This window comes from Asterias rubens, chromosome 13 (genome assembly GCF_902459465.1).
Source record: "Asterias rubens chromosome 13, eAstRub1.3, whole genome shotgun sequence".
NCBI classification, from domain to species: domain Eukaryota; kingdom Metazoa; phylum Echinodermata; class Asteroidea; order Forcipulatida; family Asteriidae; genus Asterias; species Asterias rubens.
In genome coordinates this window covers 8,893,928-8,911,621 of record NC_047074.1, presented here as the reverse complement: position 1 = coordinate 8,911,621, position 17,694 = coordinate 8,893,928, and the positions used below count along the sequence as shown (strand labels likewise).

The following is a 17,694-nucleotide window of genomic DNA, read 5'->3' as shown; positions in this document are numbered from 1 at the left end:
ATTTATTGCAAAATTGGACAGCAACTGTCCCCCTTGAGAAGAAAGAAGGAAGAATCTAGAAACGATGTCCAAATTGGCATCCAATTCAAAAACAGCAGTTTCAAATGTCTCACTTCCAATACAAAAATTATGAAGTAGAATGTGAACAAGTCCAGCGACACCCTGACTCCCCTCTGGCTACGACACACCAAGCCTTCCCAAACGCCCCCCCCCCCAACCTCCATACCCTTGAATCATCAAAATTCTTTCTATTTACTATAGCCCCCCCCCCTTCCCTTAACACCATGTACATAGAGTAGACAACTTTGCCTGGGCGTAAACATATTTCATAGCTAAGCCAAAAAACAAAAATAGGTAGCCAGCTTGTGCGTTCACCATGTATTGTTACGTCATTCATTTTCATACAGTAAGCACCAGAAGGTAAGCATGCCCATTTTTATGTGCTACAGTTGGCAGCGCTTTAAAATGGAAACCGCACATATTTAAGCACAAAAATTGGCGTGAAGCAGCTCTATGAAAGTGGGCCCTGGTATTAACCATAAAAGCCTCTGTATACCAACAATTTCCACCCACAACACCAGTCAACTTATCAACTCCTCCGCATTTCAACTGACCTTTGCATAGTGCTTGCAACAAACAATGCACATAGAGCAAATGATGTGGAATCGGTACTGAAGGATCCAGTTGACCTCTGACACTCCCATTTCTGCCCCAGCCGACGAGCCGCCTGCGAGATGTTGCTCCCTTCGATGTCCAGGGTGCGGGTAATCTTAGAAAGTGCATCGCCACACTCCATGTTTTACTGTTTAAAGTGTCTCTCTCGCTTTTTAAGCTGGCTGCTAAATAAAAGAAACCCAGTGGAAAAAATTGTACAGTTAAGTGCACTGGACACGTCTGGTAATAACTCAAAATATATATTGCCATAAACACTTACTTGGTACCGGCAACGAAGAGGTATTGATAGTATAAAACATTATGAGAAAAGACTCCCTCTGAAGTAAACATAGTTTTTGAGAAAGAGGTAATTTCTCACTATTAAAAATATTTGAATCTGAGAAAGACATGTAAACTCCTAAGTCCTACTAGGAGCTTAGAAGATAAGAGCTACTGGAAGATAAGAAGCTTTGACTTGACTGTTTGTCTTTGAAGTGGTTTTTTTAAACATTGACCTGCGACCGACAAAGTTTAATTTTTTTTTAAAGTTTTGATTTTAAATAGAAATTTAACTTAGAAAGAGTAGCAGGCATATAGTTGCAATAACAGAGCTCCTCCGTCGGAAGGAGGATTTACGTTATTGCAACTAACAGGCATGGTTAACTTGCACTGACCTGTTTAGGCCACATAACAACAACAAAATTTTGATCGTCCCTGCCCGACCATTCAAAACCCCCCGACCCCATTTATTTTATTTTTTTCCATGTCTGGATATCTCTTTATACGTTTACTGCCCAGATTTTTCAGCTGATATTTTTTTCAAAATGTACAGGTTTGAAAAGATTTGAAAAAAAACTTCCCTCCCTCCCCCATCCGCAACTCTATATTTCCATGAAATCGTCAAATAGGGACCAGATGATGGAGAAGTTTGACACCTGTCTGAAGGAAGTTAGAAGCTGGATGGGCTACAATCATCTGGTCCTTAATGACAATAAGATGGAAGTTCTTCATGTAGCTTCCCAATTCAGACCATGTCAAGAGCTCTCCTCGATCAATATAGATAGTGGTCAGGTCACATCTTCAACATCAGTGCGTGACCTGGGTGTCATCATTGACAAGAATCTGAACATGCGTCGTCACATCAAAATAGTCTGCCGAAACGCCTCTCTGGCTCTGAGAAGGATTGGAAAGATTCGCTCCTTCTTATACAAAACTACTACTGAAACCTTGATTCACGCCTTTGTCTCATCTCTTCTAGATAACTGCAACAGTCTCCTGTATGGCATTCCTGATAAGGACCTCTCTAAACTCCAAAGAATTCAGAATTCAGCAGCACGGCTCATCGCTAGATCAAAGAAGCAGAACCACATCACCCCCATTCTACAAGAACTCCATTGACTTCCTGTCAATGCTCGCATACATACAGTACAAAGTCCTGCTCCTCACGTTCAATCCGCTGTTCATGGTCTCTCCCCTCATTACATTTCTGAATTGATAACGCCATACACGCCGACAAGGTCACTTAAATCCTCTTCACAGCTTCTCCTTCAAGTTCCCCCATACAGAACAAAAACGTACGGTAAAAGAGCCTTTGCTTTCAGCGCACCCACCCTTTGGAACTCTCTTCCTGCTACCCTCCGTTCCCAGATAAACCCGGACCTCTTCAAATCCCATCTCAAAACTCACTTGTTCACTCTTAAATCTTTTTTGTAATATTGTATTGTTTAGTTTATTTGTTGCTTTCTATTGTATAAATGTGTTTATTTGTTTTGAAAGCGCATTGTGCGTACTCGCAGTATAAATGCGCTATATTTATAAGCATTTTTTCTTATTATTATTTTTTTTAAAAGGACGATCAACCATTTTTTTTTTATGTGGCCTCACAATGTTGTTTTTTAAAAGCTCATTTGAATTGTTTTACAACCAAGATATGATAAATGAAACGGTATAAAAAATCATCACTCAGGACACTTCAACTTTCCACTTCTTTCTATGTTGAGAAAAATTATCTGTTTTCGGCCAACACTTTTTCAACTGAACATTACCGAATTGGTATGAAAACAACTTGTCTAATGAAATAATAACATTTACATGTCTAAGATCACAGGTTTACATAAAACTCAAACAGTCTAACTCTAATTTTTAAATGATGATGATGATATGATAAGAGAACATCCCTTGTAATTGAAATTATTGAGTTTTTATTTTAATGAGAAATAAATAAAAACTAATTTCCCGTTTGGAGTTTTGCTTATTATTTTCCATTCATAAATACCTTCCCGACAGTTTCGCTATTCCTATTGGTGGAGAGCACGTCACATGGGTGTGTATAAACCTTTGTTTATGACCAGTAAAAAGTGTTGAAACATGGGCGTGACACGCGAGCTTGCACCTGTGCTTATGGGAAAGTTTCTTCATTCCTATTATTGGTCGAGAGCAACGGCCGGGACAGTTGTGCCACATCAAGCGATATGCACGACGCGCACATCATTCCCTTGTAAGGAATTGTTTACCCGATCGGACCGAGGGCCTTACCATTTCATAGCTGGAGGGGTGTTATATTGACAGAAATCATTTAAAAGTTATATAGATTTTGCATTTATTTTACTTTTTGACCAAAAAGTGTTGATGTGTTTTGACCGAAAAAGTATTTATGAATGGGAATCAAAGTGTGTTGAATCGGTTTTCAACTAGTGGTTTAATTAAACCCACCGAGGCCTGGTTCTTGATAATTTACCTTGACTTCGTCTCGATAAAATTATCAAGAACCAGGCCTCGTTGGGTTTAAACCACTAGTTGATGAAAACCTCTTCACCACACATTGATTCCCTTAGGCCTTATCGAGTTATTGATTGAGCACTTTATTAATTTTCTTGTGTTATTCAGAATGTCATGCAAAATGTGTAATCGTTTTTTTTTTTTTCACTATTTTCTCTTGACCTAGATATTATGGCCGATCGATCTCAAACTTCTAATAGTTTGTCAATTTATGTATATATACAATAGGCCTACATGTACATGGATGATAAAGACATGATTGAAAATGAAAGAGTGTAAAAAACTGTAAGTTCGTTGTTATTTATTATTATTACAACAAGCGCAATCAAATCAACCGTTTGAAAATAGACTCAGTACACAGTAACTGGGGCGCTGTACTCCTTTTTTCGAAATTTTGAAATTCTCGGTCGAACTGAATGTCAAAATTTCGAAAAAAGGAGTAGGCCTACAGTACAGCGCCCCAGTTACTGGGTCTAGTCATAGAGTAAGCTAGTTTGAAGCGGGATAAGGAATTTTTTCACAATCATGATGAAAGGTTGTATTGATCCTTTTTAAAACTACGTTATAACGTAGTTCCTGTCCATGACCTTTGTCTTGAATCAAAGAGAAGCGATCGGATTCGACAGCTTTCTATCTATCAAACACTGCTGCTGACAATGAGAGCAGAATCTGTGTGTGTGGCAATGTGTGGTAACTCCATTGTTATTTATTTATGGTCCAGCAAAAGTTTGCTTTATTTTTACAAAAAAATAAAATAAATTAAAGAACACACAAGTTAAGACCATATCATAAACTCATCAATCAATCATAATATGTTCACAGATCACTAACTTACAATGAGTTACTTACATTTGGGTGAGCAATTTTTCCTGTTTTTAGTAGCCGTCTGTTGTTGTTGTTTTATTTCAGGAACAAACAACAGCTGAAGTCCTGAATATGAACACGATTTAATCCCTATACACAAAAACCCAGCTGAAGACCATTGCTGTACGTTGAGTACCGCTGATAGAACCAGACTATTTCATGTATTATTCCAATGCTTAGAACCAATCTGGTACTTGGACTGCAACGAAATAGTTCAGCAGAAGCCCGTGTTTCCCGCCACACGAATGACGTAGTTGATGCGTCATCGAGGAAGCGCAGCAGAAAACTGCTTAAACTAGGCGTAACCAGAGGTGGGGTGGGGGGGGGGACCATTATTTGGTACATTCCGACCTCATGGGGATGGGGAGCGGGTGGGGTAAAGTGGTGTGTCATGGTATAGGATTTAGAAGTGGCCGTGACAAATTTCGTTATAAACACCGTGTTTTTCAATCCCCTGCCAGTATGTTTTTAGTGATTGTTTTTACCTCCATGGACACACTCGCAAAGGTTAACGTGTTTTGATCAATGATTTTATCCATTAAGAGAGGGGGGGGGAGCTACACAAAATTGCTTCATTTTGGTTATATCATTTATAATTTTCATACATCTCTCAGATGTTACAATTCTTGAGGTTTACGGAGTGATTGGGCATCATCTGAAAGTCACCCTATTGCATGACCACTACCATTGCAATTCTAGAGCAGTGTCACATCAACTAGACCACTGAGATACTGAGGATACCGTGTCACGAAGTGAATTAGTTTGAGAAATTACTTTTTGTACAAAGTTAAGTTTGCGTTACAGAGTAACAAGATTTTGGGTTTTATGGCCAATGGGCCCGTAAAGTTCGTAGACTTCATTTATTTTCAAGAATTCAATAAAAGCTAAATTTGCATCAGCGATAAAGCATATTGCTCTAGATTGGCAAAGGTTGTGGGTTCGAATCCCACAAGAGAGTAATGCCTGTGATGTTGTCCTCGGAACTCGGGAAAGTACCGAGTATGTATGCCTACACCGATGGTGTAAGGGTATAACAAAACAGTATTATTGATCCCTGATGCATATTTAAAGGAACACGTTGCCTTGGATCGTAGGAGTTGGTCTCTAAAAAGGGTTTGTTATAAAATGCATATGGTTGGAAAGATGTTTTAGTAGAATACAATGATCCACACAAATTTGCCTCGAAATTGCGTTGTTTTCCTTATACTGTGCGAACTAACACGGTCGGCCATTTATGGGAGTAAAAAATTTGACCCCCATAAAATAAATGGGCGACCGCGTTAGTCGACGAGGTAAAAGGAAAACCGTGCAATTTAGTGGCATGTTTGTTACATAGAGTTATATAAGAACCGTTCCTATATATAACTCTATGGTTTGTTAGGATTATTGTATTCTACTTTTACTCTTCCTACCCATATGCATTTTATAACAAACGGTTACAAACACTTTTCAAAGACCACCTTGACCGATCCAAGGCAACGTGGTCCTTTAACATTTATTAACGATTAAAGGGGTTGAGCCATGCAAATAAAGACATCCTGTTACCGACATTTGGGCAGTCTATGTAAATTATATATTTTTTTTTAAAGAAGCAAATAACACATTTCAAAATATAACAAACTAGTTGCTAGCAGCTAAACAAAAAGAAACACATTACTTTTGTTTCAAGGAATAAATGAGAACAATCCAGTAGAATGAACTATCAATTGTTAAAATGCTTCACCATGCTTTTTGACTTCAAAACGTTTTCTTTTTGTAAGCAGAACCTTGTTTTAGAAGTGCTCTTTATATCGACTGTATTTCTACATCCAATTTTACTTTAAATAAAACAAAACAAAATAACAAGGAGCGTATGAAGCCCTTTATTAAAAGACCATCCTATTGAAAAGTAAATGCACAGTGCATATTTTTGCTACTTCCAGCCCCAAATCTTACATAAGTGTACTTTAGACTAAATCCTTTATTTTGTTATCAGAAGACAAAAGAGCTGTTAAGTCAGAAATCAGAGCATTTTCATAACATAGGTAAGATTGAAAATAAAAAAATAAAAAAAGGTTTACAGATACATTTATACAGAGATATTACATGGCAGAAAACCTTGCTTGAAACAGTTTGGCCTGAAATAATTAACATAAAATACAAGTAGAAATATTAAAGGCAGTGGACACTATTGGTAATTACTCAAAATAATTATTAGCATAAAACCTTTCTTGGTAACGAGTAATGGGGAGAGGTCGATAATATAAAACATTGTGAGAAACGACTCCCTCTGAAGTAATGTATTTTCCCGAGAAAGAAGCAATTTTCTACAAATTTGATTTTGAAACCTCAGATTTAGAACTAGAGGTCTCGAAATCGAGCATCTGAAAGCGCACAATTTCGTGTGACAAAGGGTGGTTTTTCTTTCATTGTTAAGCTCAAATTTTCACAGGTTTGTTATTTTATGCATATGTTGAGAAACACCAGCTGTGAAGACTAGTCTTTGACAATTACCAAAAGTGTCCAGTGTCTTGAAGTTTGATCTACGACAATTGCTGAACAGTAACAGGGTTTTTCACTATTTTCTTGTGACTCTGATGCCAACATTGAGCTTAAACTTTCACTGGCTTGCTATTTTGTAAAGAAATAAATAAAGTTTGGGGTTAAGCTATACACTGACTTAGCATTTGAAAAAGGGCACACCGGAACTCTATGACAGAACTTTACGAGTTCACAAGAAAAGGCAACTTTATGTATTTACATGCCCTTTAGTTTGGTTTGCAGTTTTCCAAATCCTGGCCTGACACTAAATTCTTGAAAGCACAATTGGCTTCCGAGGTAATTTCTCCTTTATAAAGGGCACCTCTATGAGTACACGTAGTTACTATCAGAAAGTTACAAGGGGCACAGCAGCAATGACCAGGAGCAACAAGGTCATTGCCTCTGTTGTCTCTGTGAAGTTTCAGGTCTGCCAATGTTTCCATACAATTCACTCATGCTCACAATTTGTTTAATGTAATTTTCTAACTTGAAATAATCAAGGATCATGAAGTTTAAAAGAATTTCTTGTCATCCACTAGGTCATCATACAGGTAAAGTGTATGTAAATTGTACCATATTTATATGTGTGTGGCAAAACTATTAAAATTTACGAAGATTCTGTGACAGACCCAATCCTTACAGCACTGCCCAATTCAAAATTTATGTAAGCTGCAAATTCTCATACCACCAAATTGTTTATGAACTCAAATTAATTTTGTGAGCTTGATTTGTATTGTTTGGGGGGGGGGGGGGGGGGGTTGGCAGGAGGGATAATGTAAAAATTGCAATATACAGTCTTGATTAACAGTAATTATTACCAGTAAAGTTCATTTAGTTAAAACAATTCCCATGGGGCATCTGCATTTGGATGCGTTCCGGTTATTTATCATGCAAGACAATTAGGTATTACGCATACGATGTCACCAGACGAGGGCGCCATCTATTATAGGTCAAACAGAAAGATGCTCACTGGAACAGCCTATGCCGCAAACTTTATCTTTTTCCAGTGTTTCATCACGGAACATTACCTCTAAGATGGTGATAGGATGGCACCAATGCACAGAGTCTATGTCACTGCGCTACTTCTGTGCACTTATTCCCATGTCCAGTCGTACACATCCAATGGGAGACTTTTTGTGTCTCTAGGTGGCAGCAGACTTACCAGGTAAATCCACCGTTCTGGGAAACTTGAGCAGGCTCAGAACGACGTAAACAATGGAAAATAACCTGGTATATCTGCTGCCACCTAGCATTCAAAAGTCTCCAAGGCATACATGATCCATGGACAACCGCAATGGACAAAATTAATCATGCATTCTTAGTCTCAATAAGATATACATTACAATCACATAGAAGGTTGAAGATCGGCTCTATACATTAATAGCAGACACACGTTGGTGTCCCACAAATGACTGAATTGGATACAGAAAACAGTATCATATTCAACAGTATCATATTCTTCCATGTAAACATTTAAAAAAATTATGCACAAATTGTACAACATTTTCCACAAATTAGATCAATTTATATCAACACAAAAATTAATGAAACCACTGAGAAAAAAAAGATATCTGTTTTAAAAACATTTTAAATTTCTAACGAAACCATGATTTTTAGGCAGTCTAGAGTGTCTACAATCGGGATGTAAATAAAAAAAGGACTAAGACAAGTTTAACCAGAAAAAGTTTATACCTACATTACAAAACTAACAATGCTGGAAATCCCATTATGCATTGTACAGATGAGCTATCCCATACTCCACTGTTGGTTTATGTTTTCCCATGATGCACTGTGACGCTCTGGACTTGATGCCAGGGAAGGATCTCCCTGGACGAGCCGGGCAGTGGGACGTAGGACCGAAGGTTTCAAGTAACGGTACAGCTTGGAAATCTACAAGGGTCGGGGATTGGGGAAAGAAGAGGGAAGGGGGTGGGGAGGGTTTAAGGACTGGCGTTACGGCTTCTTCATGCTGAGGCCAAAAGAGAGCTTTGGTCGAGCGCTCTTTTTGTTCAGGATTAAATCCTGGTCCGCCTTCTGAAGGCGCCGTTGTTCCTGCTCAAACGCCAGGCGCTCTTCGTCCATCTTCCGCTGGCGTTCGACCATCTCAAGTCTCTCCTCGGCCTAAGGGACAAAAAGAGAGGGTCGAGCGTGAATAACGAGGTACCGGTTAAGTCTGCGTCAACCTTCGATCTTCACATCGACCTTTGACCTTCACGTCAACCACAAGGTGTTTCATACAATATAATACACAATCACTCAATTCAGTTTATCCCTGGTACCGAGCAGGAAATGTCTTTGACTAAATGCAGGGTACCAGTTGAGGGACAAACTTGCTACGGCATTCGCAACGGGCTTCACTCCCACTCGACTAATTTTTTAAATATATAGTTTCAACCAAAAGGCATGACTGAAACCGAAAAAGGACTTGCTTAACAATTCAAAAACCCACAATACTTACAATAACTTACAATGGGTGACCATACACGAAGTACAACAATGTATGGATTAGATTAATCAAATAATAAATGTACGAGAAAAAGGAGAACAAAAAAGCTCAAAATAAATGTTTATGATCCAGATAATACACTTTTTTTCATTTTGAACAATTTACGTTATGCGTTGTTACAAAATAAAATCCCATAATAAAACCAAAAAACAGTTAAAAAAAAAATTGAACTTTTCAACTGTCTCTATAAAAGTCACTGGAAAAAAGTCAAATGCTCTAAATTGCTTTGCATTTAGGCATAAACAGTAGACAAATTCTCAAGTCATCCTGCCATTTGAACTTAATTCAAATCTTTTGTTACTGCAACATTGCTTTTGGGCGACATGAAACTTTCATGATTTTTAGAAAATAACATTTTGCCATTCGACTTGCTTTGTGTGCTTTTGAATTCTTGTTGCACTTGAATAAATCCACGCACTCTTGCCACGCTTTATTCCACATTTTTGTACACCATTAACAGGATGCTGTTAGTATAAACACCTATTTAAAAAAAATGTTTTAAGCCATCTTAAGTTCAACCTTGATTACCGGTACTCGCAATCCAATTGTAATGGTACTTTTCACTCTGACTGCAGGCCTATTGAACATGAGACTAAAGTTAACCAGTACATGAAAATATCAACCAGATTTAAATTCAGTTTCATATAAACTTTTCATTTTCAGAAGCTTCTGAATGCTACGAGACACTACCCACATAGGTTTAAAGTGAACAAATCATGTTCCAGAATTGCGTCTCAAAAACTAATCAAATATTAACATCAAAACTTCATTTGAAAAATATAGTACAAATAACATTTTCTCTCAATGCCTTTAATATGGCAACTGAAAACATGACTAGAAAAAAAAAAAAAAAAACTTGAAAAAAAAACCACTCGCCTTTTCCAGGGTAAAATACCTACCGCCTTTTAAGTCAAACTTCTCTTATCCTACGATAAAGATTAGAATCTGCACGAACAAACCAAAAAGGTGAACAGCAACTTTTGGAGTCTTGCAAGCGTCAGGGGCCAGCAGTGAATGTTGCCATCTTGTATAGAGAAGGAACGTAAAAGGCCGCTCCGTGCATGCCTTCCACGGCCAAAGCTGCTATTATGAGGTAAAAAACTGGACTTTTGCGCCCCTCAAGTCAAGTTCGCAATCAGAAGGGCGAGGGGGTTAATTCAGGGATGGGGTAATTCTAGTGTAAAGTTTTGTAACGTTTTATCAAAAACTAAAATCCCCACCCAGTACATTTCCTTAAAACTTTTGCGATTGAGTTGAGTTTTGGGACGATGAACTTTTGTTAAAAGGGCGTACAGCAGGGGAAGCATTATACATGTAGTAGTTATGGGGAATGGGGATTCCTGAAAGAAATGACAAGCTGATCAGTTCATTGGAAGCATTGGCACACCCAATAAATGTTTGTGGAGGACGTTGCTTTGCTTCTGAATCCTGAGTTCATTTCAAATTTATAGGCACTGGACACGATTGGTAATTACTAAAAAATATATAACAGCGTAAATTCTCAGGTAACACGCAACAGAGAGCTGTTGATACATGTAGTATAAAACATTGTTAGAAACAACTCCTTCTGGAGTTATGAAGTTTTTGAGAAAGAAGTAATTTCTCACTCAAATATTTCAATCTGAGTATCTGAAAGCACACAAATTTAAGCAACAAGGGTAATTTCTCTTTCATTATCTTCTTGCAACTTCGATGACCAATTGAGTCCAAATGTTCATAGATTTGTTTTATGTGCTATATATGTTGGAATACACGAAGTGAGAATACTGGTATTTGACAATTCCAAGCCTTTAAACTTTCCCACCCCAAAATACCTTGAATTTCAAAAATCAAAGCAAAGTCCTCCGAAACATTAAAAACCTGCAGATAAAACAAAAACTCTGTAGTTAGAAACAACATCATGCTCCCTTTTCCCATAAAACAAAATATAAAAACAGCCCCTCCCACCCCCCTCCCTCCCTTCCTCCTCCTCTGGAAACCCAACCCCCTGAAAAAAAAACCTACACTAAAATCGAGGGTCCCAACATTGTCATCCTCTCTGCACGTTTGCTGCAACTGTCCATGCACTAGAAACAATTAATGCCAGAGCCTTGCACGGGCCAATGAGAACCAACTTCAGAGATTCAACAAGCCAATCAGAACCCAGGAAAAATATTTAAAAACCTACAAAACTGAAAAAGCATGATCATAAAATCTGTTTATCATATGTGCTGTAAAACACTGTGCTGTGAAACACTGTGCTCTGTAGACAAGATGTCACTAAGGTTTTGTTAAATGAAGGCTATTGAGTATACAACAAGCGGGGAAGTGTAAATATATTCAACATGGAAATATTCTACTGCTTGGTTAACTGATTTTGTGTTGAACGATTAGCAGTGATGGTTTGGAGAAAGCATTACAGCCTTAAAACTTCAGGGGTCGATTTCACTTAGAATTAGTCTTATCTCGAGTTAGGACGAGTAACTCATCCTTACTTAGGATTAATCTTAATGTCTGCATGCTACAGTGCAGGGTTGGGACTCGTCCTAAGTCCTAAGATTAGTCATAAGTTAGGAAGAGTTTTGTGAAATCGACGGCAGGCCTGGAGTTTCACCTTAGAGAGGGCAAGGCCATTTTCATTTTGCATGGAAAGGGCACTTGTATTGGAAAATCTGTGGGAAAATTTTGAAGGGGCACCAAGACCAAAACCAAGGGCAACAGAGGTCATGGCCTATGCGGCCTTCATGGAATTCCAGGCCTGAAACATCTCAGCAAGTTGTGACATATTGTTTTAGATTTGGTTTATTTTGAGGGAACTTTATGCAGAATCAAGGAGAGTTGGCAGCTAGCAAAGAATCTTAACAGCTGTTAATTTCGCATCGGCGATAAAGCATAATATTTGCTTGATTGGGGATTGAACAGCCGAAGTGGTTAAAACTTTAAACAAAACTTTCATACTGTATTTTGAAAAGTCCGTCTCAAAAACCCTGCCTGCCAGTGCATGTGAAGATAGACAAAAGCCAAGGACAAAATGGGCACCTGTTTTGTTTCGTTTTAGATTTAAGAGGAATCAATGGGATTGGCTATACAGATGAAATACATACATGTATATGTAGATACAGGGTAGTTAGAGAGTTCATGACGACAATCCAATAAAATATTTGAACCTGTGTTTATGTTTATTAGTACACAAAGAACAGACACAATAAATAATGTTACAACCTAACTATCCTGGATTCTGATTGGCTACTCTCGTCTCATCTGCAATCATTCTAATTGGCTGGGGCAATCACGTGGCAGTAATAAGTTTCCAGTGGGCCAAGACACAATGATAAAAGGACATCAGTGCAGAGAGGTAGGTCGTGCCGGACCCCCGAGGCTAATAAAAAGAGACCTACCAGCTTCCTGTGAGCTTCTTCCATCTTACGCCGATTCTCCTCCATGATCTGCTCCAGCTTTTCTCGCTTTCGCCTCTCTTCTTCCTGGAGTTGCATTCAAAAAATATATTTAAGTGCGAGTTCGAATCTGAGTCATGACACTTCCCTTGAGCAAGGCACTCGACAATAAATGCTTCGTAAAGAGTTGACAAGGTAGTGCATTCTGCTCTACCAGCCAGGCTCCTAGTGGATGATACCCATGCCTACATCCTTACGAAAGTAGGTGGCAACATGCCCCTGGTGGTAGTTGATTTGGGACATAGGCTAAATCAGTTAAATGTAGCCCTCACCCTAAAGTGGGCGCCTTTGGGCTTAATGGTGTTAGGCGATCTCTCATAAAACATGGATATTGACAACAAAGATTTGTGATCGTGTTGAAATATGTTGAACCATCCCTTACCTCTTTGGCCTGCTGTGCCTCAAGTTCTTGTTGTTTCTTCTGCTCCATCTCCTCCAACATGGCCGCCTCCATGATTCTTTTGGCTTCCTCGACACGGCGGAGGACCTCTGCTTCGATATCATCTTTGCGTTTCTCTAGCTCTTGCTCTACCCGTTTGGCAACCATCTCCTCAACGCGTTTGGCGACTTCCTCTTCTATAAGACGAGCTTCCATCTCCTGCTGACGGCTGCGAGAACAACACAAAACAGAAGATAAAAGAAACATTGAAGCCAAATCCCATCCGTGTGAAAACATTAATTTTTTTCCCGAGAACAGGAAAGTACTTAGTATGTGCTTAACAGTTAAGTGTAAACAAAACAATGATCATGAACTTGAGTTTAATCAAATTCTCACAAAAGCAAATGCCTTGTAGGACTACTTTCAGTAACTAGTAGTTTCACGCTAAGGGGATCAATGCATTGTTTATTATTTGTTCTTCTTTTTTCTCCTTCAATCTTATTCGGCTGCGTCTGTTTTTGTTTTTAATGAGTAACTTTGTTTACAGACTTTACTGTTTTGGCTTCTTGTTTTACATCTTTAATTTTGTAAAGCGCCTAGAATGTCTTTTTATGGTGATTTGGGGGCTCTATAAATACTATAGATTATTATTTATAATTCAGAAAACAGAATTAACTATTGCAAACTGCTTACCAACCAGAAGGACTCTACTCTAGCAGAGTCTCTCTTGAAGGCTTCGCAAAAGACTCTGCTAGGGTCAAAATGTCAGGCCATGGTAACTATTTTTGCAATATTTTTTATTACCAAATTATCCAATTATTGCTTTCTAAATTCTAAAACAACTCTCAATGAAAATTTCCTCTCCTTTCATTTAAAGATTCGAGATTCTTACATCTTTCGTTGTCTCTCGATCTCCGCCCGTCTCTCTTCTTCTTCTTTCTTCTGTTTCTCCTCGAGCTCATTCCGTTTGCTCAGGTCCCGCCCGAAGATGTCAGTGATGGGACTGTTTCGCTCTGACTTGGAGTGCGACCGTCTGTGGCGACGTTCTCGGTCCCTATCCCGTCTCTCTTTGGATTTTGAGCGTGATCGCTTCCTTGAGCCGTGCGAGGAGGATTCGCGTCCCTTGGAGCGAGAGCGAGACTTCCTGCTATGTTTGTGTTTTCTCCTGGGGGAGGAGCTTCGGCTTCTTGAGCGTGGCATTTCTGATAAATGTTTTTGTTTAGTTTATTTTCAAGTTGGGTGGGGGTAGTTTATTGTTTGTTATAAGGTCTGCTCCCTGATTAATTTCAATCTTCAGACCTGAAATTAAAAAAAAAAAAATTGTTAAAAATAACATTAAAATTGTTGTTCTCTGCAAACTATCTGATGCTACTACATTACATAATGTAGGCCGATTGTGAAAAAGGCATTCTCAGATCTCCCTGAAAACGATAAAGTTACAATACAATACAAGCTTTCGCAACCAGCAAGGCTAAACGCTAGCCATTCCAGCATAATACACGTCTACCAAAGTAAACACTCCACACAGACAGGACATTTTTTTTTTCTAGTAAAAACTATTGCCATATTGATGAAACAAAGCAGAATTAATGTTTATCATAATTTTTATTTTATTTGAAAGTACAGCTACAGGCTGTTTCTCGAGCACTCTTGCTTGTAGTTGTACTTAGTGGACCTTTCCAGACAGTTAATAGAAGACAGGTCGTCAAATAGAAAACTTTTGCCAAAACAAAAAAGGGGTTGGGGGAGAATGGTAAATAATATTGACAAACAAATAATGATATGACCTAGGAAGGTCTGATATGAAGAATTTAGGACAAGTTTCTCTATCCTGCCATCACTTTTTCATTCTACCTTTTGGAATTTTAGTATTATTTCTTTCCACTTTTGTATTAATTGTTAAAAATTATTGAAAAAGTGGTGGCACTGGCAGGAGACGACAACCGGACGAAACCGAAATAGGTACAATTGTAGAATACAGCCAACCATTACCCAGTCCTCCCGGCCGGCACAGCCACAGATTACCCAGTCCTCCTGGCAGTGCTTCAACTGGCACTACACAGGGTTAGGGTTAGGATTAGGGTTAGGGGTGGGCCTGTATTCTATAGTTATACCAAATAGTTCTAGGATAAGTTGTCGGTATTTAGTGCTGCGACCCCATGGAGGGAATCATGCACACACACACGCCACAAAATGCATACAAATACAAACAACAATGGGCAACTTTTGGGGGCGAAATGACATGTACTAATTTTGCGCTACCGACTTGGAATTTATCAACAACAAAAATCCAAACAATTACCTTATATGTCACCTTCTCTCACAGCCTCCGACTCGACTCATTTGTCCTCTGTTCTATGGTTATGTTGCACGTACATTTATTACATATTGCAAGCAATTGAGGCCAAAACACGCCGTAAAAAATTGTAAAAATATTCTACACCAGCAAGTGCCGCGCTGTAAATTTCCATACAGTTGCCTTGTGATAGAGCGCCACCCTGCGGCAGGACGTGTACAATCTAGGGAGGGATAGTTGGGAATTAAAAAAATTATTAATTTTTAACTTAGGGAAAGTGGGTTTATGATTTGCCATACTTGATTACTAAGTAAATTTACTTTTACTTTGCAGTTAGTAAATATTTTTTCAAATATCACTGAGTGCTACAGATCCATTTATTATTATTAAAGTAAAAAAGCCTGATGAGCTATTTATTCAAAGTTTAAAAGTGGGAACAAAAAGAATTGGCAGCCACATTGTCGCAGAAATTGTGGAAAAGAATTCGGATTTCTTTTCTTTGACCACAAAAAGTTCCGACCCCTTCCCACCCCAAATTAAAAACAACAACCACACAGAAAACACCCCAAACCAAACGACAACACAGTTACACTTTTCAATATTAGGCCTTTTTACATAGAAGAGGAGACCGTGCTTCCGTGAAACTTTTTAGGTGATTTTCATTATTTGCACCAAAAGAAAGAGAGCCTGTGACTCAATGGAGAAAAATCGGCCAATCAGCTGAAAAGTAACTGCTTGAAACTCCATGTAGAAACAGAACAGTTTGAAACAATTGAAGAGTATTTTTTCGTTCATTAAACAACTTTTAAAAGAGAACAAACAACCTTGGCCACTGAACTATTAAAGGGGCACAGCAATGCTCTGGTTATATACCCAGGTCAAAATTCCAGTTGAACCTAGTTAACTGGGGTCAACTGGATAGTGACCAAACTCGTCCATTTTCTATATGAACCAACTAGTTTGGACTAGGTTTAACTGTGTTCAACTAGGTTGAAATTATAAATCAGTAGGTTTCTGTCCATTTTCCACATTAAACCAACTGGTTTTAACTGTGTTTAACTAGTTTATCAACTGGTTTTCAACTAGTTCCAGTTAAACGAAGTTTAACTAGGTTCAACTGGAATTTTGACCTGGGTATAGGGGCACCTCTACTGAGGAACATTTCGATTTGTGTTGGAACTTTGCAAAGCCTAGGACATCCCCGCAAAATAAAACAGCATTGGCACTGGACAAAAATAAGATAAGACTCATTTTTATGTAATTTTGTCTTTGAGAGTATAACCTCGTGTAGACATTTTATGAGGTACACAACAATTAGATTCCAATCAAACAAAAAGTAGATGCACAAGCATTACTGAAATAAATTATTTATTTCATAACAAAGAAAAACAAAAAGTTTTCAAAGAGAGCTGGACAAAAACGGTCATTTTTTATTTTATATTTTTACGTATTATAGTTTACTAATGAGTAAGTAGCAAAAACAAAACCTGCATATCCTCATAATTAAACAGTGGTAATACATTTTAAAAATATTTACATTCCATAATTTTTTAGAAGAAGCATTGTTTTTAAAATGCAATCTTGGTTGTTTTCAAAATTTATTTGACAAACCTACCAATGATAGCCAAGGGAACCCAGAAGCTGGTTGTGCAGCTGACTGCTCATCCTTCTATTGGTAAACTCACTGAAAAGGATGTATAGTCCCAGTTTGAGAATTCTAAAGAGCTTTAGAATTGTGGAACTGGTTACCAACTTGAGTGTTACACTTGGGCTTGGGCTGTCCCAAGGAACTGTAGCCGGGCGATCTATCAGTGCAGTGGCATTAAATCATACAACTATACTAGTACTGTGTACATGAAGTAGGAGTTTTTTTTCTCAAGTTTTGCAATGAGCAGGGTTGACATACAAAAATGTATAAATAAATTATGAGCCAATGCAGGAGAATAACAAATCATTTAGAAGCCCAACTTAGGGTTACGTACATCACTATCATTATCGGGCAATCCCTCAACAGTTACGTTCAAGTTGGGACTGGCCAGTCCCATTTGGATGATTCCAAAGTTGGGGCCGGCACAAAGTTTTTAGGTTTTGTGGTCAAACTCAGAATTTCTTGGATGGAACCTACCCATACTTTTTTGGGGGGGAATTTGCATTAATTAGTTTCCAAAGTGATCGTTGAACCACACCTAATATAATTTCATCTAATACTCAATAAAAACTATCAGATACATTTCACTTATATTTACACAAGTTATTTCAAGAA

General features: G+C 38.2%; 2 protein-coding genes across 4 annotated transcripts in view; both read right to left on the bottom strand.

The window, feature by feature from the left end:
- The window catches only part of LOC117298523 (retinoblastoma-associated protein-like), a 28,961-nt gene extending 24,567 nt beyond the window's left edge, over positions 1-4,394 (bottom strand). The window contains exons 1-2 of one of the 3 annotated variants that reach the window (XM_033781819.1): positions 4,282-4,394; positions 615-839 (exon numbers count right to left, since the gene is read on the bottom strand). In XM_033781819.1, the coding sequence (XP_033637710.1) occupies positions 615-796 (182 nt within the window). In that variant the 5' untranslated portion in view covers positions 797-839; positions 4,282-4,394. Of the gene's footprint in view, positions 1-614; positions 840-1,880; positions 2,043-4,281 lie in introns of those variants that run through there. The other 2 variants (XM_033781821.1, XM_033781820.1) reach the window with 2 other exon arrangements.
- A 3,165-nt stretch (positions 4,395-7,559) lies between these two features.
- Positions 7,560-15,597, bottom strand: LOC117298410 (arginine and glutamate-rich protein 1-A-like). Its single transcript, XM_033781664.1, has 5 exons — positions 15,438-15,597; positions 14,028-14,434; positions 13,139-13,364; positions 12,700-12,783; positions 7,560-8,937 (listed from the first exon to the last, which is right to left on the bottom strand). Exons 2-5 carry the CDS (start codon positions 14,333-14,335, stop codon positions 8,770-8,772), a joined length of 786 nt encoding a protein of 261 aa, XP_033637555.1. The 5' UTR covers positions 14,336-14,434; positions 15,438-15,597; the 3' UTR covers positions 7,560-8,769.
- Positions 15,598-17,694: the final 2,097 nt, after the last annotated feature.

What these genes read in the sequence shown, in the direction of transcription:
- LOC117298410 (XM_033781664.1), bottom strand. Translation starts at nt 14,335, where the DNA reads ATGCCACGCTCAAGAAGCCGAAGCTCCTCCCCCAGGAGAAAACACAAA. An exon ending in ATCGAGAGACAACGAAAGAT is followed by an intron (nt 13,365 to 14,027) that starts GTAAGAATCTCG and finishes TTGTTCTCGCAG; the next exon opens with CCGTCAGCAGGAGATGGAAG. An exon ending in AAGAAGCTCACAGGAAGCTG is followed by an intron (nt 8,938 to 12,699) that starts GTAGGTCTCTTT and finishes TTTGTCCCTTAG; the next exon opens with GCCGAGGAGAGACTTGAGAT.